Source organism: Anser anser, assembly GCF_964211835.1.
Source record: "Anser anser genome assembly, chromosome: 19".
Taxonomy (NCBI): Eukaryota; Metazoa; Chordata; class Aves; order Anseriformes; family Anatidae; genus Anser; species Anser anser.
The window spans coordinates 11,412,885-11,438,434 of NC_139740.1; the positions used below are offsets into that span (position 1 = coordinate 11,412,885).

Below are 25,550 nucleotides of genomic sequence, written 5' to 3' on the forward strand. Positions count from 1 at the left end.
TCTCCAGAGTTGGCACATATGCAAGAGAAATCACTGTTATATCAAATATATAGCCTTTGTTACCCCTTGCATATCTGGGGCTTAAAAATGAGGAAAAACAAATGTAGTGCATTATTTCCTAACTCCTGTGTCACCTCTTGGGGTTAGCTGTCAAATACTACTGACTCCCAAAACTGAAAAGCCTCCCAAGCTAAGTCAGCATTACCATTGGATAGGTGATGATAAAAGCCACCCAGCCGATGAGCAGGAAAGTGCTGAGAATGATGGTGGCCATGTCTTTCAACATAGAGTCCACAGGAGCCTCTGGCCGAGCAATAGGCCGAGCAAGTTTCTCCTCAATGTCCTTCGGAACAGCAGGAGGCACATCTGTTGCGGAACCTTCCACTATGTCAATAACCTATGAGGCAGAGAAAGCTCTGTTAGCTCAAAGACTTCCATAAGCAGTAGATGATTTATATGCTAGGCTTTCTGCTAGATCACTTCTAATAATTTATAAAGTTAAAATTATATAATAATTATTATACAAAAAATAATAATTTATAATCCTACCAAAGAGAGTATTGCATGTGGAAAAAAAATCTGAAAGCCCTTATTCTGAAATAAGAATGACACCTCATGATATCACTGATTCTACATGCAAGGTACGTGAAAATCTGCCGCAAGAAATGTGAAGTAATTTCATATGGCTTTTCTTCTGAGTCTCTCCACAACCTCTATTCCTCTGTATTATTTAATCACCCAGTAAGATGATTATTCTCATCACAAACCTCTTCAATAGTGGCTTTATCAGAGTCAGCTGGAATCACATTTTCAGGCCTCTTGGGTAAGTTGCTTGGGAATTTCTCCAGAATCTTTGTAGGGGCAGATAACGGTGTTTCGTGGTGCCCTTTAAATAAAACACATTTGTTGAAATAAGAAATTGTCCCTCTTAAAGGAAGATGACCTTGATTTCAGCATCTTTGCTTTAGAGCATACATAAAGTTGATTTTCAAAAGACTTATGAACATCACAGTACAAGAGCTTGAATTAAAACATTTTTCCCCTGTTCCGCCCCTGCAGTCACAGGTATAGTAAACAGTCGTGAAGAACTAACTCCCTGTTCAGGCACTGACGGTGGATTTGGTTCCTGAGCTCTCTGTGACCATGCCAGGAACACACATTACAATGCCTCCTAGCTGGCTCTCTCTCAAGTTAGTTTTACTTTGTGATGTGGCCTTGAAGCAAAGATTGTGTTTGAGATCTGAAATGGTTCTGAGGGGAATGAATCATACTGCGTAAGAAGGAAGGAAGAATCAATCCAACACTTAGCTACAATTGCTCTTCACACTTCTTTGGCTCATGCTAACCAAGTAAGTGAGAAGAGGGAGAAGCTACTGTGCTCCCAGCTTTTCCAATTGGAGTGCCTTGATCCCCCATTTGTGAAATGGGGAAGACATGAACTTCCGATCTTTATAATGAGAATTAAAGTAATATGCGCAATAAAATCCAAAAGAACCAGAATATAGTATGTACAACAACGTTCACAGTAAATTATCTATACCCCTCTCTGGATGAGGGGGCAAATAAACAAACAACTTTCCACACATTGAGCTGGGCACTCCTCGTCCTACAAACTGAAGAAAGCAGAGGCCTTGGAAAAAACAGTAAGCAGATATCTGCTTAAAAACATTAATGCATATTCCAAAGGGGACGAATTAACAATGATTACTAGAATTTAGTAATTTCCTTGGTTTAGGCGTGATTTTGATTTACAGAAGCAGAAAACCAGCTCTTAGGCCTGGGTTAGAAGTGTCCACGAGATGGCAATGTGAACCTGCCCGACAAGCAGACAAGCCCTAAGCGAGGGACCTCAACATAATACCTATTAAAAGCCAGTCGTTCCAGTAGTTGAGCTTGTTTTTTTCTTTCAGTCTGCCTGAAAACTTCAAATCCGTACTGGGGGTGATAACACACTCGCCATTGTCTTCGATTGTGACTCCTTCTGTTTTTGGACCCTCTAGTAAGGGTATGGCACTGCCACGGGGCTAGAAAGAGAGATAATTGCTATAATTAATGATGTACTGTTTCTCTGTAATATTTAAGTAGGCAAGTAAATAAAAACAATGGAGGGTCAAAATTAGTGGGCAAGCAAAAACTCTCAGCAGCAAAGTCACCGTAAGTAAATACTGCTGTTACACCCTCAGCAAACGCTTCAACAGCCTTGGACATTAGACCTAACTTACATGTTGCCTAGGTGATGAGATTATTCTCTTTTTTTAGAAAAGTGAAACAGGAGCTTTGTTTCCTACTTGGACAGTCACTGTGTGAGAAAAAAATAACTATGGTACAGTTTCCTATCAAAAGGGAGTTATTTTGATTATAAAAATAAATAAAATTTTTAAAAAGCAATTTTAATAGCAACCACAATACATCAACAGTACTGCGCAGCAACCTCCGGTCCACTCCTGCTAAGCTCGTCTGGCACAATTCCCGATGAGCTACAGTCACGTTTTTGCAGCATTTGAAATGATTTTGGAAATACGGTCATGCATTCTAAACATTTACTGTTAATTGTTTCATGAAATATTCAATTTGCCATGCGTTTATTGATAGCAATCTGCAATTTAAAAACTAATTGCTGTAGACCTACAGCCTTCAGTGTTTTATTTTCTATTTTAATAAGAATCATCCCTTTTCAGATATTGGAACAAACTTAATCAGTACAGGTCCACCTTATACTGCATAAAAGTTTGTCTTCCATTACAAGACAGAATGATAGGGTTATAAAATCATTTTACTTAGGAAAGCATATCATGCTTTCACAACAGAAGTCTCAGAATTCCAGATGCAATCAAAATATCCCTGTTTTAGATACACTGAAGATACTTCTCACATAAATAAGCTGTTTGTGTGTTTATTGCACTTTACAATAATTCTGTACATTTTGAATAAAGTATGTTCCAGTGTCTGCTCCCACTCAAAAGAGAGTTCATTTCAACTCCTTTTTAACTCAGAACAATACAAATTCTGTAAATACACTTTTCAGCAGATGTCATTCAACTCTTGCAGCTCCCAACTTACCATGACTGTTACTCCTTCATGCACCATTGATGGTGATGCATACAAACTTGTGGAGTACTTCCCTACATATAGAGTTGGTCTGGAAAAAAAACAATACATGTTAGAAAGAAATAGATGATGGTTTTACCATCTTAGCTAGGTTGCCAAGGTTAAAACCTTGCCGAGTTAATACCCTGGCAACACAATCCTACAAAACTAATGCATGAATTTCTAAAATCATCAACATCTAGTTCTTAAAAACACTGAATTCATAAACTTAAGTATTGCTGTATGATCAAGCCATTCCTTTTAATTATGAAAGCATTATTAGTTGTCATTACTCATGATATAACTCATGTCCTATTTTTTGTTATTCAACAGCTGACATTTGCCAAAATGTTATGCACCTAAATGAAAAATTACATTATAAACTACATTTTTTTAAAAAACATTATAAAAATACATTTATGATGCATTATAAAAATACATTATAATCTACATTATTAAAATATTATTTTATTAAGTCAACACAGAACATCTGATAAAAATTGTTAATATATATTTGCTAAATTTATCATAGTTTTTTTTGTCTCTGCCTTTAGATAGTAAAAGATGAAATATGATATACGACTGCTGGAGAGCTAGGCTGCTGACAAAACCCTGACAAATAGTGAGAACAACAGGAATATTCATGCTCACGTTAGTTTGCTCTTGGTCTCTGTTTCCTTTGGGAAAGGATATTTCCACTTGGTAATGTGTCCAACCTCCCCAGACATGAATGTCAAGTATCGCAGAGTTTCTATCCCCACATTTGTGTGCATAACTTTCCGCAATCCTTCACGTTGCCAGATGTAAAAAGCTACCACAGGAGAAGCGTAATTCTGAATCCACAGCACGTCCCCAGACTCACTGTCTACAGTCACCACCAGCCCATCTCCATTAGACACAAAGTGGGACATTTCTGCAATATACAAATAAGATAGAGATTATCTGGACTGTTGCTTACATGCAACTTTAATACAAATTAACAGTTCAAACCTTACATTAACTGTGGAGCTCATTACATCTTCTATTGCGAATGAAGAGCTGTCAAAAGTTAAGCCAATAAAAGTTCAGTTTTGTCAAACCAGCAGGAAAACCACATTTATTTAGCTCATCTGTTCAGCATGTACAACAGCAAGGATTTGTAGATCTCACTGCTCTAAACGTACAGATTAATTCACACACAAATCATGCCTTCGCCACATGCTGAAAGGGGAGCTTTCATGGGTGACTGAGAGGTCTCACAAATGGCTGAAAGCTCTTCCATGGTTTGTTCAGTGTCCAGATTCAGGAGACTCAGTGCCAGTAGAGCTGTAACCCTGCAGAGCTGTTCTGTGCCCAGTGCCTGTGATAGCAAATGGGCAGTCTAAGCAGACTCCATTTTGATTAACCTTACTTAGCGGCAACTCAGCTCTGGAAGATAAGCTTAAGTGTTCAAAACACCTAGGCAAAACCTAGAATCGAGCGTATTTATTGTTGATTATTCCAGAACCTCAGAAGGTAGCTTTTGTTGTTTTCTTAAAAAAGGAGAGGAAAGTTTCAAAAAGAAAGAAAACAAACTCTACTGTTTAACATAGGAGGTTTACCATATCATGAGGGTGTATTTTACTTGTGCAATAGCTGTGCCATGTGGAAAAACACCCACTAAGAGGCAGAATCTGAAACTATCTACTTGTTATCTTTATCTCATTGACCTGGTATGTAATTCTGCTTATAAATTTAAATTTTATTTTTATAGGCACTAGATCTGGACGAGTCTGTTAGTTCTCCATGCAGCTCAGCTGTCATAACCTACCCCTGAAATTTACGTGTTCACGCTTCAGGACTCCCTCTTCCACTCAGAAACTTTAAATAAAACTGATCTGCAGTAATGCTAGTTATTCAGCACTTAAACCCTAGGCAGTGAGGAGAGATTATATTATAATCTTTTAAATTAACTGGTTGAGCCTTTAGTTTAAATGCAAAATAACTCAGTTTTATAGAACCATAAACAGTGTTTACTTAATTAATATTACTGATTTTGATGTTAGTATTCATACATTTTGACTATCATAATAAAAGCGTTATGTTGGGATTCTCAGATGGGAGCGCAGGTCACTGCTGTTCACAGTTATCAGCACTGATGTAATTCACATTTCTTCTGCAGCATCCAGCTGATTAGCACAAGTATTGCAAACATAATTTAAGCTTCTCAAACTCTCTCAGTGGGATGTTTGTTTCCCTTTTACAAACTTGGATACTGAGACAAAGTAAGACATCCAAGGTCATACAGGAATTTTATGGTAAAGCCACACATGGCTACTTCTTGATGAGATGAATTAAATGCACAAAATCTATAGAGCAGCCAGATCAACTAAGACGCTCTAGTATCTTAAGGGTATGAAATAATTTCCTTTGATCCACTTTTTCAAAACAAAATATAGACAGAAAGTCCCTTCTCCAAGTTGTTCTTAGAGAGCAAATGAAACCTGTTGTCTCCTATACCTCCAGTCCATCACAGGAACCCAAGTATTTCCTCACATAACAATTCCTATAAATCCATATTCTGTGTTGCCCTCCCAGAGTTGTCAGGAGCCTCACTACAAAGCTTTAAGGCCTCCTTCAGGGAGGACACAGACCTTCTGCACCTGCAAGGGATGTGCCAACAGCCTGGAATCACTTGCACTCTGGGCAAAAACAACAGACAACTCTGGAGTATGTGCAGTAGCTTTTCCTGAGCGTGCATTGCAGTTTAGGTTTGCTTCCTCTCCTGCCATTTTTCACTAAATTTTAAGAGTCAAGACCAGTACCTTCCAGATTGAATTAACCTGAACCTTTGAGATTGAATTAGCCTGAAGCTACCTAACAGGCTCTAGATATTAGGCCAAGTAAGAATAAAAACTGACAGATACATAACAACCGCAAAAAAAAATCAGACAGCTCAACTTATTCATTATAGAAAAAAATCAGAATATTTTTGCCTGTATGCAATGCCCATGGCCAATACGTGAACAAAAATTACAAAAATTAAATTCTTACTGTATTTTATGTCTTCATCAGGCATAGTAGCTGCATAATCAAAATAGGTGGCATTCCATCTCAGCTCCTTCTTCTTGGTGTCATACATTGTGATCGTGTACTCTGTTAAAAAATATACAGTCTGTGAAGCAAAAAAACCTATGAGAGAATAGAATCAATCACCTCAAATGTAAGACACTCTTCAAAACACCACACATCGCTTACTGCTCTCTGCATTTCATTTTCCCAACACTCCTGGTAAATAACCATTTAACAGCTGTTAAAGACAATACCCGATCCACTCATATACTGATCTACAGCGATCTCAGAACAAGCTCTGCAGGCAGTTACTGCCCACATCACCAGCATTTTGTTTTTACTGCACAGCTTCTTCTGATGTACTCTGTTTTACTTAAAATTTCCAAACCCTGCTTTCTAAAATACAGCATTGCTGTGTACCGTAACTGAACTATCACACTTAGAAACATTTAAACAATGAATTAATATAGAGATTAAAGAGCAAGTCTATATGATTCATTCCTTCTTACTAGTCAACACCTGTACATGGGTTCTTGGTCTGATTTTAAGTTCTTTAAATACAGTAATTTCAGTCAATAAATATGCTGTATCTCCATTTTCCTTGAACATTTTTTATGAAAGCTGTATGTTATACAGCAAACTTGGGTTCATAGCTGATAGTGGAATGCATTGTTAAATAAAATATAAATGCCACTTACTCAACAACAAAAATAATGGATCATGACTACTCCCAAATTTAAAAAAGCAGTGTCTTTCCACAGCCATGAAGAGTTAAAAATATTTGTGTACAGTCTAAAATCATAATTTACTGAACAGATTCTAAGAAATAAACTTGAAAACTTGGACTGATAAGAAGGTCAATTGTTATGATCCTAAACTTTAAAAACAAAACAAAAACAACAACAAAGAAAACAAATTATCTTCCAAGCCGCAGAAAAAAAAGCCTATGACCTGTTCTCCCAAGATACAGTAGGGACGTTGATGGGCAAAGACTTTCTGCAAATGAAGAAGTCAAGGTCTGCTGTTTCTCCCCAGTCATGAGGTCAATCACGTACCAAATATCCTGCTTTTTACCTGAAATCATAATTTAAGCTGTGTTACCGTTTGGTTGGAAAATTGTACTCCCATTAAGTTTTTCAGCCCTCTTTTTTCCTTAGCAGGCTCATGAGCTTAATATGAATAAAGCATTTTTAATAAACCAACTTCTTAGTCAGGCTTAGCTTCATCATTTAGCACTGCTGGCCAATTCCAAATATTGACGAGAACAACTAAATACAGTATTTAGAATAGTAAGTACTATTGGCTAACATTCTTTTTTACATTAATAATATCTAAGAGAATTCCAAGTGTAAAAAATCCTATAAACTAGTAGAGGAGACTGAGGTGCTGCTGTTGAAGGACAGTAGATAGAAGAAATGATGAGGGTCTACACATTCCAAATTGATTAAGAACTGTAATCCTAACAACACATTCAAGACCATGTGAGAGCCACAACCTTCAATAATTCTCTGATAAGTCTGCGACTCTAACATATATGTGTCCAGTATAGAGGCTCAAATAGACATTTTTCACCCCTTTCCTGCAACAACACAAAGCAGAGAACCACAAGTTGGTATTGTCCCTTCAGACTGAAATACTAAGTTCATCCTGATCCTTCACACATCTCTTGTTGTCATGAGCAATAACTGTCCTTCCTTCTTCCTTCTTCCCAATCCATCTACAACTAGAATGAGTCAGGACAAGTAAACCACAAATTTGCTATTATCTATACTGCAAGTGAACCCACTGTATCTCAGATAATGGAACGTGTCTAACCCTGTTGCAACGGGATTTCTGACATAATGATAATCGTACTATAAGCAGTCAATGACATTTATAAGCATAAGATTCTAAGTAGAAATCACTTTTTGTTGAGAGACAGCATATAAAGACACAAAAAATCATACAGGCTATTCACTGCTTAGAAAAGTTACTCTCTCCCTCAAGAAAAGTAGGGTTTTTTGATCTTCACACAGCAATTCAACTTATATTCTATCGCTTTTCTATCATCAGAAACATTCACGAAAAACTACAATTAATACCCAAAATAAAACTTTTCCATGCAGTCTGCCTGGGAGTCTCTATGTTTTATGGTTACTGAATATGCTACAATCTAAAAAAGATTTAATTTGAGCTCACCCATGTAAAGGATCCCATCTGAACTGCGACACGGAGATGCCTGCACCAGCTCTGGGATGGTAAATGGAAGTTTCTGGAGGGGAAAGAGGGACAACAAGAAAAACTTATTTATATTACTCTGATAGTCTGCTTTTGTTCATAGGAAAGGCTGGCCAGAAAAGTTCAGAAACCTCAAACAACAGCTTTTTATTCTTTGCTTGCATTATTGCAGTTCCCTGAGAATGCAAAATTTCAGGTCAAGACCCTCCTCCGAAAACCCAGAACAGACGAAGTCTCTCTCAAACAGTTTACAACAGGAGAAATGCATGTGGAGTGAACTACTTGCAGCAGAGAGGGTTGGAGGCCAAGACTCTGTGGTTTTAAGGTCTACCATCATCACTTAAAAGCTCTCTAGGCTTCAACGTACTGTGGTTTAATTGCCTCAACTGTAACGGGTATAAAATGTTTCTCCACAGTAACAACTATAAAGGCCAGATATCTTCATACAAATGAAACTGTTGAGAGGGAGAAGCATGAACCTCTGCCCACAGTGTTCTTGAGATGTTGCCAAGCCTGTATTGTTCTTACAGAATGGGTGAAGACCCTTTACTATGTTTTAACAGATTTTGATTGGGATGAGGTCACAAGAGTAACAGACAAGCTACATCAGTAACAAAGACCAGTCCTTGGCAAAGTTGACTTAAATTCTGTGAAATTACTCCACTCTTCTTTATTATTTTTATAATAGTGATTCCAATCAGAAATTTGATTACTTCAGTTCAAAAATGAAGGAGATTAACAGAATAACGGAAACTTGGTAATTCAAATGGATTGCTGCTTCCTGGATTCACACAGGAAAAGAATCAAGACTCATTTTGCAAGTTATGATTTGGCTGTACTGGGGGGAGGTAGAGTGGTGAGTAAATGCTAAAATATTTAACAATATTGAAGTTCTTAAAGTAAATCACAGCAGCTGCCGGAGAAAAGAAAATTGTAGGAAGCCAAACATTTTATCTGAGTTTCATCACAAGGTTTAAAAATAAAAGTCCAACGTTAGCTAACATCTGTGGATTACATGGATTGGTGAGTATTTAGGAAAGGGTCAGCATTTTTGTCTCCTCACTAAATCTTATAGAGACATCTTCTAAAGGTGTCAGTAAAGAGTAAATATTAATCCTGTCTTTTGGCAGATGGTTCTAGAAGATTTAGAACTTGGGTGAAAGAGACATATCCGATTTGTGTTATTCTGAGCACACCTTTCCCATGAGGTTGTACAGAGATCATACAGCGTTTAGATAATACCAGAGAAATGTTATTTGTCATCATTATTTTAGCAAGTTTCAAAAAAAAAAATAGTACGAGTGGATAAAACAAATGCGTCTATTACTGATATTTTCCTGTGGCAATGACTTCCTGATGGCCACAAGGAAGGTGACGTTTCACTCTTAGAAAGCACATTATCACTCTGCAAAGGTGCTAGCAAAAGAACATAGAGGCACTGTCATTCTAAAAACCTGTATCCTAACATCGGGACATACAACAGATGGCTTTTGGTGTGATCAAGCTTCTCCAAGAAACTGGTATAATTCCATTAAATAATATAAAACCAGATGGCCTTTATAGTACTGTCAAGAAAGTAGAACGTTTCCTTGGGTACTTCTTGTGAATCTGATTGGGGCGCTTGTCAAACAACTGTGAGAGGAGAGAATTTCCAACATATACTTACAGTCAAGCCTTCGTTATTTTTGCCACCAAGTGTATACAAACTGCCATCATTTGGGTCTGGAAGAAATGCTGGCCTAGGATTTAAGCAGCAATTATAAATGATTAAAAAATAATAATAATAATAATAATACTCTGTTTCTCAAAGAACAGGAAAGCAACTATGGTCAGTAGCTCATCTAACATTCGAGAAGTTCATCTAATATTATACATTTTGACTTTGTACTATCCATTTTTTGAAGTTTCATTTTTTAACTGTGAAAATGAAAAAATATGAAGAGGTTTCAGAACTGATATAACATAGCATTACTAATGCATGTGAAAATTCAAAGATCCATATGTGGCAGACAATCACCTGGTTGAAAGCTTTTAAAAAAAAGAAACAAGAAACAAAGAAGCAAAAACAAACAAACAAAAACAAAAATCAGAGGATAAAGAAGGCAAGGAACAATAAAAAGATTGCCAAAACTCAGCAAATTTAAGAGGAAAAGGCAAGCCTCCACGCAAATTACCAAAATAAATAAATAAATACCCAAAACCAAAATCAAAACCAAATTCAAAAACAAAACCACAAAAAAGAAAGAATTTTACCACTGACTACAGAGATGAAATTAAAGCCTTGAATTAAATGCAAGACTGCTATGCTGGAGGAACTACTCTGAAGTAGTAGCTTGAGGGTTTCATTTGAAGATTCTGGTAGTGGCCGTGGTTGGCGTTTCCTGTGCTTTTAGTCTTTTAGTTTTAGTCTTTTATTTGAAAAAAATAAGAAGCACAAAACCCAAAGATCACTCCCTATCTGTTTCTGTCATTTTCAAAGCTGCTCAGTTAAGGTTCTGGCACAGTTATCACACTTCATCTCTAAACTTGATCAAGGTCTTAAGAGAACAATCTGCAGACAGGATGTTTCATCTTAGTGTTATACAAGTTAAGAGAATTGTATGTAGCTTATTATATATAAAGAGCAGTACCTGCTCTTTAAACTTAAAGATTCACTTATGCAAGACTTCTCAGAACATACATAGTTTTGGTTCAAATTAAACTAAATTTCAAGATGTCAGTGAAAATCAAGCAAGCAAGCAATGAGAGCAAGGAAACAGACTTACTCTTCCACGTGTATTGGCACCTGTAGTACAGGATCTGCATAAGCAAAAAAAGGAGAAGTCATAATACTGGCAATTCAGTTCCTTCATCTCACTAGACTCAGGACCAAATCAGGCCTGCATCCTGCTCCTTTCTGAATGGCTGATGCACAGAGTTTGAAAGTGGCCATCCCAGCAGCCTCAATGATATCCTGTTTGATTATGAAACTGGGTTTGTAAAATGGGAAAGTACTCAGCACCTCAGAAGTTCTAGACCTGGAGTTCTTTGCTTATTTTTACCCACACTACTCCTCAGCTACCCATGGGAGCAGAGTTGGAGAAGGGCAGTACTGTACTGCATCCCAAGTCTCCTTATTTCTCTCCTGGACAGAGCACACCATCTGTAGGAGCCGCCTGTATTCACAGTAACAACATTCGGCTTTCAGCATGCATATGTGATCTCTGGGCACTGGTTGCCCAGGAGGCAGTTCACCATGATTTGCAGCAACTGCTGTTATCGCACTGGCTTCAACAACCTATTTTACTTAAAAACAAGCTACAGCTAATGGAAGATTGCGGAGACTCAGAACAGATACAAAAATACGCACGTTGATATTTTCATAACAGAAGGCCAACCTAGTGCTTTTTTAATCTGTATTTTACAAACTTTTGCTACTTTGTGTCTGGGGTACCTTGTTTATCATCAGGCATGTAGACCTATGGTTTTTAGCCAACACCATGTAATTTAAAATGAAACATACAAACTGAAAGCCTAGTTGTACACCTACTGAAATCAGCGAGGTGACTGCCAATGACTTAAAAGCAAGGCTCCGATGCAAGTCAGAAAAACCTAGTTCCACTTCCTACTCCAAGTAAAAACTGCCACGATCAGCATGTCACTGAAAATAAAAACCAAGGATTAGACAAAATTACCTTAAAACTGAATTTTTCACTTCAATAAATCTCCCCACTAAAATTTCTCCAAGAATCTGTATTACATAAAAATCAAAAGATATGGAAACAATCTCACAGTAGTTGGTATTTGAACCATCAGAAACACAGCTTAGCTTTCATCAACAAAAGGAAGTTACAAAACTGAAACTGACAGTATTAAATCTAGATCTTCACATATTAAAGGATAATTAAGAACAGTAAATCTGATCTTAATGTAAATTGATGGGACCTAAGAATTACTATCTGAGGCCTCACAAAATCCTGAAACATGGGATTTTCAATCCTGATGCCAAAACCATGGAAGTGACCAGACTTGTAAGACATACTCTAGAATTAGAAAGACAAATGTCTGCGTTTATTTATGGGTATATTGGCAGAAAGTAACTCAGAAGTCAAGAGGGTGCAACGTTATCTTCACTTCTTCACAGGGCAAATCAAACCATTATAATAAAATAAGTCTAAATAAGAAGATTAAAGATGACCAAACCAACAAATTCTGTTTTTTCACCTGTTCTGTCTCTGCAGCAAACATTATGCTGCAATAGGAAGGAAATAAGAACAAAAACAATGATGTTGTGAGAGTCTTCGATCAGGAAATTGGCACAGGTTCTGTACAGCTTGAGTGTACTGCAGTATTTGCAGAGCTCAGCAAGACAAGAAATTTATGATTCATTTTATGGGTGTTACAAGTCTCTGCCACTCTGCAGTGTATTACACCACACAGACTGCTGGGTTGATGACAATGACCTAGGACTGTGTCCCTTCATTTTTATAAAACAGATTAAAAAAGTATAAGAAAGCCCTACCTAAACATATCTCTAGCAGCAATGCAGCTAAAAGCAGTAGTAGTCACCAAAGACGCCCAGACAATTTCAGGGACAGAAGGAAAGCACAATATAAGAAACAACAGTGGATCTATTTCTATTTTCATCAATTTCTTTTTACAACAGTAAACACTCTCACAGCAGCTCCATTCAAAACTTGTATATATTTGTTTCTTTTTAAGCCTATTAAATGTTCTAGAGACATCCTCAAAGGTGTCAGAATAAACTACTCAAAAACATATTAAGCTTCTGGGAACAACCCAGTTAGCTGGAGAGAGCTGTGCTCTACACTGGCACTGAATCATACATACCGTGCCCAGCAAAACCATTGCAAAGTTATTATCACGGCTGCCACTGCTCATTGATGTAAGATGGGAATGATATGTAAGTGTACAGCTCCACATTATATCATAAACACCATTTAATTTATTGAGAACAGAAGCAAACATCAGACGGGCTTAGGAGTAACTAACACTCAAACCCAGGAGCCAAGTGATTCATCATTATGGACCTGTCCCTGCAGATCACACTACTTAGCCAAACCTTTATTCCACTGTACTACATCAAGCAATTCATTCCTGTCCCTTGTGTGAAGAAACTGGTTTCAGGATATTGGGAGGACCCAAGCTTGCAGTTGATCGTATGCCAATTATTTCTCGGCATTTGCGTCAAGTATTCCATGACCTTTAGGAGATGCAACACAAATGGTCACTTACAAAATCATCCCTCCACTACTAAAGAAAAGCAAGCAAGAAAAAAGCATTAGATGGCTGCTGTATACAGAGCTTCAGCTCTGGAGCTGACCTGCTAGGTTGAACTACTACAAGCCAGTATCCAGGAGCCCAGAAGAACCCAACTAAAAGAAGAACAAGACGTTAAAGACCACAGGCTAGAGCTTCTATAATCATAAGTGCTTCACGGGAAGTGAAAGCCTCCCAGTTTTCTGACAGAAACAGCAGCAGAAATCAGCAGAAAATGGCACCTGCCTCAGTTAAAGGAAGATTTAATGCAAATGCTATAGGTGTTCCTAAAGGCAAAAACCAAATAAACTTTACAAGTCTCTTACTGAATACTTTGAGAGTCTCACTGGGTAAAAAATAAACTGTTGCCTGTGGTGATGATGCCTACTGCTAGACAATTGCGTCAACAAATGTGCTTAAGCAACTCTGTCCTATCTACAAGCATCTCCTCAAACGATCATTTGTGATAACAAAGCTGCACAACTTGCTTTTGAAGTGCTAACTGACTGCGTACACATTTATTTTTTTTTTAAGTATAGTAGTGCAGATTTTCTCAAAAATTACTTTCTAGCCAGCTTAGGCAAAGCAAGAGATAGTTTCTCATCCAAATTACTCTTAGAAACTTTTAAAATTATTTTTAATAATCAGTACTGCCTGAATAAACAGTACTAGCTGAATCAATCTTCAAATTTTTTAACTGCGCTGTTACTGACATAACACAACACGCACTCTACAGTAGAACAGGACAGAATGTGACCTTTTCAAACTTTTTAGTATTTCATTTTTTTTTCAAAGAATGTTCAGGGAAATCTGAACAAGTACAGGAAATATCAAAAGGTAAACCACGTCTTCTTGCAACTGGTCCTGGTTAACTTATGACATTTGCAGGAGAATCTGGTTACTAATGTCCTATGACTCCCTCCCTGCACTCAAAATACAGTGAATAAAAATTAAATATTTTTTGTACAAATATCTTGATTTCACTTAATTTTCAAAGACTGGGCAATCTACTTTTACAAAAGTAAGTGCTCCACTCTGATCCAGCTGTCTCAAATGTTCTATCTTTTTATTGAAGACGAAGCACCATAACAGTGAAGGAATACACACACATATGTAAAATGTATTTGCAGTAAGCTTTTTACCCCATCCTTTTACTTCTGAAAGACATTGGAAAAATGTCACTCACAGCAATTGCATCAACAAATGCAATATCCTACACTTCCGTTAACAATGCCAGAAATCCCACAAATGACTTTCCAACTGCTGTAATGAGTTTTTCTGAAACACTTGCATATCAGAGCACATGAAAGAAAGGCTTAAGTCCCAAGCTGTTTGGTGAGTGCCATACAGAAGCATCATGCTCACAAGAAGTCCTTAATTTTTTTTCTTTAGTATCTTGTCTTCAATATCAAGAACAGTGCTTGAGTGAAAAAAAATAATCTTACTTTTACTTGTCTTCTCAGTAACTGAAATTTGATTTAGCAGCAATGATAAAGATGTAGATGGAATAGATTAAGTTGTTACTATGAAGCAGCAGAAAAATTCTCCAGTATTTGCTGATTATTCTGATGGCTTCCTGCAACATGTAAGTGTTGTATATCATAAAAATCACAGAATCTCAGAATCATTCAGGAAAAGACCCCTAAGACCATCTAGCCCAACCTTTAACCTAGTACTGTTAGAAAGTATTTAGTATCAAATACATAATCCTGATTCATTTCCATCAGAGGCTATTCACAGTGGATGAACATAAACAGAGTGAGGGGTATTTTTTCTGAAGTTACAGAAATTCTCTTTTCACCAGTAGCACTATCCACCTGTAAATGGCTGTGGAAAGCCATTTCTCTACATTCTTAGCTGCTGGGGTGAAGCAAGTTTTCTCATTTTCTTAATACTTTCATTATCTTGAACTAAGGTTGTAGCTCTACAAAGATACTCTGAAGACAGACAATGAAATCTTTGCATTCACTTTCATGTGGTCTGGGACATAGTCCAATTTTACTTCAAAGTTTGTTTTGAAATAAGAATTCACTCAGAGATAAAAGAGGATCTTGTGAGGTTAATTTACTGTTGTCAAGTCATATAACAGTTCTTGTATGCTTGAACACAGACTAGTGAAAAAACATCCTGAATCATTTTAGAACTGAGGTCACCTTCTGCTCCACGAGTCAACTGGAAAAGGTTCTTGCACAAGTTAGAGGACTGAGGCCTTATCTTCTATTCAACAGCTCAGCGCTCAAGCGTTAACACACTGAGACTGGAAGCACATCCTGCTTGCAAAGTTTCCGTGAACTGCAGTTCCCTGTAATTAGGTAAGTCATTCTAATTGGCTTGATCTGTTCCAATACCAACAATGATGATAACCACTGAACAAAGCAGGAAGTATTCGGCATCTAAACAAAAACTTTATCACAAAGAAAATGTGATAAAACTGTGATATAAATACATCTGCCTCTTCCTTAAGCTCAAATCCTTATATTCAAATCCTACAATTCCAATATACACTAGCTTTAGATCTGGTAATGCACACAAGTCAACAAGCACATGCATTTGTAAAGTTAGTGCCACTGATACTCTTCAGCAAATTTAGCTGGAATTTAATTTAGCAAAACTAATTACTACCCCCCACACAGAGAGTTCAATGGCATGAGGATAATAAAAATACTATTAAAAAGACTGCTGAAACCTTTCCTTGTCATTGTGTAACTTCAAAGTCATTATTCTTTAAGAACTAAAAAGCTTTCAATTTTACACATTAATAAAAAGACCTGTAGAATAAATTTGGATGAAAAAATTAATAGGACTGATTCTAGATTATAAAGATTTATTCTACAACTCTAACACTATACTCACAAGTAAAGTAGCTATCAGAAACCAGTTAGCATAATGTCTATCCAGTAATTTAGGCAATTTTGGGGTTCAGTTATACTTCACTGAACATTTTGACCTGGGCAAGCAGATGTCCCTACACAGTTTTGGTTGCATCATGACTAGAAACTATTTTTGCCTGTATTACTTGCTTGTAGGCGGGCAAAAGTATATGATATATTCCAGATTATTCTGAAATAATTCTAACCCATATTTTGCATACACATATGGAAAAAAGCCATATATACAATTTTTGAAACTGTAACTGCAATACTAAACATAACACCTTTGCCTTTTTTTCCATATTTCACAAACATGTGACAAGATAAATCTACCCTTTAGCCAAGTCAAGAACGAGTCTTTTTTAATGCACAAGATAGAGCTGCACATTCTCATCGCTATAATGCATCCCTAAGTAGACCATACAAAACCAATGACTGAAAAGGAGAAGTGGGGGATTCTGAAAGAGCAAGCGAGTAAGTTGCTGCCCCGCTGGAATGAGCTGGAAAAAACGGTTTCCTGATCTGAGGCCCTACCATAAGATCTGGGCTAACGGGCCAATTTAAAATCATGTCATCTTTGCTTGCTGTTGAAATTAAAGAAATTGAGGTTAGAAATACTAACCAACCACCCTCTGGAATGTGTTGGAAAGAGAACCCTTTTACAATCATTTTGACAATCGTTATTAGTTTACACCAATGCATAAAGATATTTCTTCCCAGCTGGGAATAACCACTGTTATTGGAGCAGGACCTACAGATCTCAGACTGGTCCTTTAAAATTTACCTATTGGATATCTTTAATATATATAGTCTTTATATCTTTGTCTTACCGTGACTAGTCCACTGCAGTCCAGAGGTCACAAATAAGGTATTAGAAATCAGAACCTTTTAAATCAATTTTTGTCATTGATTGTTTTATTGCCACAGAGAACTGAACTTCACAACAATTTCTGCTGGCTCTAAATCTATCAGCATTAGTTATCTGGCCACCAAAAACCCCTGAGAGCTGTCAGATTGTAGGACACACAGAAGCCAACAGGAAATGAAGGTACAACGCATTCTCAACAAGTAGGTCCACAATCTACCTACATATACTTGCAGGGAATACATTTTCATTTATGAACTGCTGGAGAGTCCTATTACTTACACAACCAATTTTTGCCTGCTTCATGGGGAGTACAAGTAATCAAACTGCCTTTCTTGCCAGCACTACTCAAAGGCAGGAAAACCAAACATATTATTGTGGTGATAACCAGTGGTTCATTTACTCTGCATACCTAAGATAAGTTTCAGTGTTAAATTAAAACAAACCATACACGGCAGGATCTTCATGTTTGTTTAAGTACTGCCTGATAATGAACACCACCTTGGTTTTTCTCCCAAACAAAATAAAATGCATAATAATTGTCCTTTGTTAAATACCTGGCTGCTTAAGTGCAGTGATAAAACCTTTCTTCCTGACAAAGGCCTCTACAGCACTTCAGGTGACCTCCAGAACTTCTCCAAGCACATGAACCATACAACACATGGTTCATTGTCTGATACTCAGGGTGAAATGGCACCTGCAAGAACAATGCCTACAGTGCAAGCAACTTTCCATTGAGTAATCCCATGTAACACTACACACCTGTTGTTGACAGAGAGCGCACACAGAAAAACTGTTTACACAGTAATATTAATACTGAATTCTGCACTATTAAATCCATCCAGGGATTTAAACAGCAAGATGGTATGGACTTTCATGGGCTATTAATTTCCAACAATTTTCCTTTGTTTGGGCTTCTCATGCACTGGGTGACCACCAAAAATTCACTTTTGCAAAAAAACTATAAAACCCTCCAATTACAAATTCATTCTCCAATTTACATGTACAGGCCCTTGTTCCATATACACTTAACTAAGTTACCTCATGAAGCATCTTGTAATTATGAAAACTATCACTAATTTTTTTATTTTTCATTGAACCTTGTGTGCTGTTCTATTACACAGAAATAAACTAATGGACAGTAAGTGCTTTGCAAAAAGCAGCTGAACAAACCTCATGTTGGCAACACACAGAACACAACACGGTGACAGAGAAGGAAAAAAAAAAAAAAAAGGTCCTATAAAACTAGATTATCCAGTCTGGCAGTTCTACTGTACAAACAGTAGTTTTGCAACATTTTTTTTTTAAACAAGGGAAGTTCCTTGAGCAACACACTTTGACCAAGTTCCTTTTCATTACCAAAGTCCCTTCATTTCTTCCTCAAATAAACTTTTGTCCTTACTAAGTCTGCCTGCAGAAAAATGCTAGTTATGACATCCTTCAAGGATGGGACAAAGTAGTGTATGTTCATGTCAGTTTAATGACAAGCAAAAAAGAGTGAAAGCTCCTCTTAGCGCTGCAATAGCCTTTATAACAACCAAGGAGGAGGCTGATAACCTTTTCTGTATCCAAGCCTGTTCAGGCAAAGTGGAGGTCTAAATTTAAAGTGGAGACACAGAGAGGGGAAAATGTAATCACACCCAGTAACCAAGATCCTTCTAGAAAGTACTTGCTCACTTCTTTTTGATTCAAGAGGAGCTATAAAAGCACTCCTTAATGAAGTTAACTTTTTGTCTGGCAGAGTTGCATTCAAATAGGAATGTTCAAAGAAATAAGAGTGACTGGTTAGTAATGCAGACATCAGATACACACAATTCATTTCCCACCACTTCAGCTCACCTACTAAACTGGCATTAGGCTCTTAAAATAAGAGGACAGAATGATGCAACCACTGTGACTCCTTTCCATTTGACCTGCTCTCTCATTTAGTTCCAGACATGATGAGAAACTGCTGCTATCACTTCCACTAAATGCAATCAAATTCCCACTAAAAAAAAACCTGTATTAAATACTGAATTTGTCATGAAGATAGAGCTATCTCTACTAGGTAATTGAAATTACAAAATCCCCTCCAGTCACTCAGCAATGTTAAACTTCTGTACACAACTGCAGTTCTTTTATTTAGAAACCTGTGCTGTTCCTAGATGTCTACTATAGACAAAAAGACCTGAGGTTTGCACAATATCCGTGGCACCACTGAATGTAGGATATTCCAGAGATAAAATCATGCTTCCACAAACCCTTTGCCAACCGTTCCACAGGCTGACACTCCCATTTGACATCTATTCTGTTCTAAGCATTCTTACATCCCATATAACATGATACCTATTTAGATAATTATACCACTACAGCTAAAACATTTTTGGGGAAAAAAAAAATCTGGAAATCAAGATCTGCAAGTGAAAAAATGAAGATGAATATGATGCCAGAAACACTAGCTTAACTCAGAGTCTAGAACAAGAGCAAAATTAAGAACAAATATTTACCAGGCTCTACAACAGTCTGAATAACCAATTATTGTTATGGAGCAGAAAGCATCAGGACATCTGCTCACCTTCTTTTAAAGTCCACTTGATTGCTCCCGTCCGCTTGCTGACAGCATGCAAACTTCCATCAAGAGTTGAAACAAACAGCAGTGTTTCTGGCACAGTTACTGAGCTGGTGTTCTGGAAAAGAAAAATCCATACACTGAATGTCATTATTTACTACAGACTTTACTTTTAACTGCCAAACAGTAAATTGTCTAAAATATCAGTTTTCTTTTTAATCACATAGACCAGACAATCTTGTCCCTCTGAATTCAGTGACTTTTTTTACCCCCTTTTTTTTTTTCTGCAGTTGCTAAGTATGCTTAAGTTCCCCTAGAGATAAACTTTAAGTGGATAACCTATCTGTGACTCAACCTCCTTCAATTTTATATCAAAGTATCCTTGTGACTAGACTTTGGAGAAGTCTGAGATAGGGCTAGCTTAGGAAAAAAACTGATACAAAGACCATGCGAGAAGATAGCCAGGGTGAGGCACTTCAAAGCAGCTCAGAGAATGTAAATGGTGATGTCAAAACCATGCTACTCCCAAGTTAACAGAGCATACTTCTTCCAAGGTTTAGTCCCCAACAGATGAAAAGACATTGGCTGGTTAAAAGGTGGAGCTGCAAGCATGCGGGCTGTGTCTGAGCAAGGACTAAACGTGTAGGATAGAAGCAGCTTAAGGGCTCGAGAAGATTCAGACTGTTAGGGCTCTTAATTGTGTTACTGTACCCTACATCTCCAACTACTGCATTTCTGGGGTAGGTAGTAAATGGCGCTGTTTAAGCAAGTCCTCATGTACTAACACATCCGCAGCGCCTGGAAAGCAGTCCACTGCAGGATTCAGACCTCAGCTTGACATCTTAGCCATTCTGCCACTGGGGACATGTCACTCCATGTTCAGGTACATTGCTGTTTGGTGCCTGCTGTTCTTTCTAAAACACAAGCAGCTTTTGAGCCTGGCTATCACATGTAATTTTATTTAAAGGGCATCATACAAACTTTGACTCAAAACTATGTAGCTATTGCTGGATGGATGAGGTGTTTCAGTGTGCAAAGCAGAAAAAAACATGTTAATTTAATGTTTACTTTTCTCTTCCTGCCTAAAGATGATCTCATACACCCTAAGATCGACCCATTTCCATTTACCAAGTCTCAAGTTATTGCTCAAATAACTTGCCATTTGTACACTGCATCTGCAGTGCTCTTCTGCGTGCCACCTGCCATGTTTAGAAAGTTTCACTGTTAAATATATCTCTTAAGCTACCACAGTTCGTGAAATGAAAGTGTGCAGTTGACATAATCAGTACTGTCTTAAATGACTTACTTTTTAAAAATAATTACCACTCATGCTAGAATTATTGCAAAGCAAAATAGAAAATTGTCAAATTAAAATGCACGGGTATAGGAGTAACCATTTATTTTGAAAACTATCCATGTCCAGTACAACTCAACTAAAGCATTAAGCTCTTTCACATAGAAAATGAAGCCAAAAGAATAATGTAATAAAGTAACAACTAGCCAACTTGCAGGTAGCACCTACAAACATTATACACACTTCTTCCCAGCCATAAAGAATACAGCTGGAGCAGACAACTGTAGAACACACAGTGCAGAAAAAAAAGTTAAGTACAAAACAACGATATACAAACCATAAGTCAGAACTAAATGTTGGAGGTCCAGAAAAAAAGGAGATGTATCTTAGTGTATAAATATAATTTTGATTATTTGACACAGTTCAATTATGCAGGCTAACATTTATATGGAAAATGTCTGCATTTAACTAAAATATTTACAGCTGCATGCAGAATCAAACTTTGCAACATTTGTTTAAACAGGGACACGAGATAGCAATTCTTCTCCTGCTGACCTATAAAGCGTGCAGCTCAAGATGTTACTAGTGAGGACTGAACTTGGAGGTATCTTTTCAGCCTAATGACCTGATTCGTACATAGCAGCAAAGAGAAGCTTAAGATGCGAAAAGACGTCTCAATTCAACAGAGTACCATCAGCAGAACAACTATTAGGAAATCCTCCCTATCTTAGACCATTTTCCCCATGGTGCTACTTCTACTGTCCGATAATCTATACTGGTTATGATTTTATTTTCAGTCTTTCAAAATTCCTCTTTCAGCATTACTGCTGCAATGCACCTTAATTCTGATTTCTTTCTCTGGCTCTCAGAGTCTGTCATTCATAAATCAAGGACGCTCAATTCCACCATAATCACCCTAGCCTTCTGGTTTACTTTAATACCCGATGAACAATTGGCATTAACAGAACAGGGAATTATCCATTTGTTTTTCTTCCCCATGAAATCAAATTCTCCTTTCCCCCACCCAGGTAATGGTGGGGTAACACCCTATGCGTGACATTACACAAAGGACAGCTAACCTCATGCTCAAGAACATCCTTATGCATAGCTACACACTATCCTAGAAACGTTTGTGCTGCCATTCTTAATCATTCTGATTTCAAGCAATGAATGAAGAGAAAAAATTTCAAAATTTACTTATAACAGTATTATGATGAAAACAAGAAGCAATGGACTGTGGTCAAAACTCATTTGAAATCAACCTTTGTGCAGTAACACTTTGCTCTCATGTATTAATTTTCACCTGAAGATCTCAACACATTTTACCAAAACAAATAAATGATTCTAGTTAAGCGATTCATGATAGATAAGGAATTTCTTCATCCTATCCACAAAAATGTTGAAAAGCTAGTTTACTTTTAAGCTAGCTTTTTTAACGCTTAATGCACTCACACACACAAGTATTTCCAGGCTTTTGCTTTATATAAAAGATGTAACATATATTTAATTGCTTCAATTGACCGAGACACTTTGTAATGAATGAAATAACTCGACAGCAGTTGTATAAAGCTGTTTGCAGGGCTCCGGGCTTACAAAATAGAAACAAAACAAAACCAAAAACAGGAACTAAAGACACTAAATGAATATTCCAGCTCTGAATTAACAACTAATTGCACAAACAAATTGTACCCATCAGGTTAACTGCATTTAATTAACCAGCATCCGCAACTGCCAGATGTTGCCCAGCGTCAGCCAGAAGGTAGCTGTTTGAAGTGCTTACTATCTATCTGCGTGAGTTCAAAGAAGAAATCACGGTGAGCTACACAATTTTGAAAAAAATCTCATAAATAGTTTTTTACTCAGACATCTGACAAACACATTTCAGCTTTCTCATTCCAAACAAAAGTGTATTTTCACTGCAGAGGTACTTGCAAAAAGCTATGTTCCAGAGAATTTCATTCTTCTTCCACCAGATTCATAGAAGATGGCAGAAAACATTTTGAGACAATAGTTCTGCAACGTGCAACATGCTATACTGTATACATCCTGTATGGTATATACCTCAGGGAACATAAGAAATATCTATTCCTTCGTGAAGACCAGTCTACCCTAAACCTGTTCTGTTAGCAGAAACATTCAGTTTAAATGATGAGAACAATACTGTTCGTTCTTCTATCAAAAAAGATACAAAAGCACTTCACTAAAACATCCCTTACCCAAACTGATTATTTTAGTTAACACACGGAGTGAAACTGCACTTAGAGGGAAACACAGCGAGTTGCGCAAGAACAGACAACTGTTAAAGTCCGGAAACGAACATTACTGAAGGTGCTTAAAACTGCAGGTGGGAATTTGACACTCGGAATGGAATGACTAGTGTTACAGTTGAGTTGTAAATAAAATGTAACATAAAGCAAATCCACCACTTCCACAGGGTTATACACAGACTTAAGAGTGTTTTTCTAGGCTATGTTTTACTCTGCACAAGTTTTTCTTATCTTACAGAATCGGTATATTCTCCACAAAGCATTTTCACTTCCTGTCGTCTACTGAGAATTGAATAAAGCCTGTACTATCTTCACCAAAAAAAAAAAGGCAAAAAAATGCTCCTGTAGAATAAAGACCATAATGATTACAGTTAGATATCAAATATCATTCATTCATATATGTAGCATATGGAACATGACATGCGGTAGCTCTGTAGATTTAATATTTGAGCATCTGAATAGCTATTTCTTGTGGCACCAAGGCTACACAAAGGATGGAACTGAATGTGAGCTGTGACACTCATCATACATCACTGAACAATACTGTCTTCCAGATTACTGGTATTTTAAAAGCCTGCTAGTACTTGGAATTGGGTGGGAAGTTCTCAACATGCAAGGAGTTCCCCCGCATTCTGCAGACGCAGCAGTACGCAAACTTGTGCCCTCCAGATCACTGACAGACCGAATGACACAGAAAGAAAACGGAAGCTGAAGAACCGATCCTCACAAGTTTCTGCAGAAAACAAGATGAACACCTGAATGTTGCTCCCAGACAGAATGCCCTACAAAGTTCTCAGGTGCGACTAAGATAATGAGATTACAATAGCTTGTGCCTGCCTTCACTTTCTGGCCAACAGAGCGCTGCTCTCTCTTCCTGGGATGGCAAGTGCCGATGGCAAACACAAGTAGCCAGGGCAGAGGAGGGAACAGTATTCTGAGAGACGCTGCTAGGTCCAGCGTGACAGAGAAACTACCTTCTTTTCAGGGGCCCACTGCCCCGGGATTTTCCTCGGGAGCACAGTCCCCATGGGGGCACACAATCCACTGACAGCGGGGCTGCCGCGCGGTGCACCTTGCTGCACCACCACCTGGGCAGCATCGCTGCTCCTGCTGCTACTTCTCTGCGCTCCAACCACCTTTGTCTTAACGCCACTTTCTTCTGATGCTTTCCTTCATCTCCCCCACGAGTCTGTGCTAAAGTTTTACTACTTTTGAAGGGCTTTCTTATATTTAGCGATCAAAGTCTCATTGATGTGGTCATTGCAAGCCCGTGTGTCAAAGATAACTGCTTTGGATAAAAGACTGAAGATAGGGCAAGTGTCTTCATTTTGTTAGTTCTTCCTTTAACTCTCACGTTCTATTTCATACACATAAAGTACCATATATTCAAAATCCTCCATTCGTTCCCAGTTTTCAAAGCATATGATGTCACGCAGTTGAGATTAATCAGCCAGGTAACACACTACGCTACTGAAGTTTATGACCTAAATATAAAAAAATAGATGAGTCCGTAGACTTTGCAAGGCTACATTGCTGATTTATTTTGACAAATATCTACAGTAGTCACCTGGGGAAATGGCTAGTGTAACAGTACGGAAACAAACGTTTATTCATTCAAATGGCATAAAACATTAGGCGTAAAAAAGAACAGATAAATATCTGTATTTCATTCAGACAGGAATAAAAAAAATTCTCTTGATTTTATTAGTGAGTATTATCAGACTGCTGTATCAAGGGTTCAAATACTGAATGGACTTTATTTTTAACATAAAGCTTTTTAATTAATTGATTGATTAATGGATTAATTAAAGTCTGGAATTAGCACCATTATGAAAAGCTATGATAATTATGAAAACCTGTATGTACAAAGCCAAACTTGTTTTCATTTCTGCATGCAGAATTTAAGAGCGTTCTCCACTGGGGGAAAAAAATCTCAGTCCTGAGACAGACGCTGTATAAATACTGGTGTGCGTGGACATTGCCCTCCCTGCAGGGAAGGGGTCTAAACTGCTGTGATGCAATGCGAATTCTTGAGATTATTTCCCATTGCACTTTTATTCTGAGGAGATATAATTTAATACAGGAGGAATCTGGCAGGACATGAGTCAGCTGA

General features: G+C 37.5%; 1 protein-coding gene across 6 annotated transcripts in view; it reads right to left on the reverse strand.

Annotated features, from left to right (window-relative positions):
- The window catches only part of ERN1 (endoplasmic reticulum to nucleus signaling 1), a 40,666-nt gene that overhangs the window by 7,312 nt on the left and 7,804 nt on the right, over positions 1-25,550 (reverse strand). For 3 of the 6 annotated variants that reach the window (XM_083805324.1, XM_083805328.1, XM_083805327.1), the window contains exons 2-12: positions 19,883-19,994; positions 11,100-11,133; positions 10,001-10,073; positions 8,296-8,368; positions 7,069-7,191; positions 6,100-6,237; positions 3,739-4,000; positions 3,061-3,139; positions 1,862-2,024; positions 768-886; positions 206-397 (exon numbers count right to left, since the gene is read on the reverse strand). In XM_083805324.1, the coding sequence (XP_083661450.1) occupies positions 206-397; positions 768-886; positions 1,862-2,024; positions 3,061-3,139; positions 3,739-4,000; positions 6,100-6,237; positions 7,069-7,191; positions 8,296-8,368; positions 10,001-10,073; positions 11,100-11,133; positions 19,883-19,994 (1,368 nt within the window). The remainder of the gene's footprint in view (positions 1-205; positions 398-767; positions 887-1,861; positions 2,025-3,060; positions 3,140-3,738; positions 4,001-6,099; positions 6,238-7,068; positions 7,192-8,295; positions 8,369-10,000; positions 10,074-11,099; positions 11,134-19,882; positions 19,995-25,550) is intronic. The other 3 variants (XM_083805325.1, XM_083805326.1, XM_083805329.1) reach the window with 2 other exon arrangements.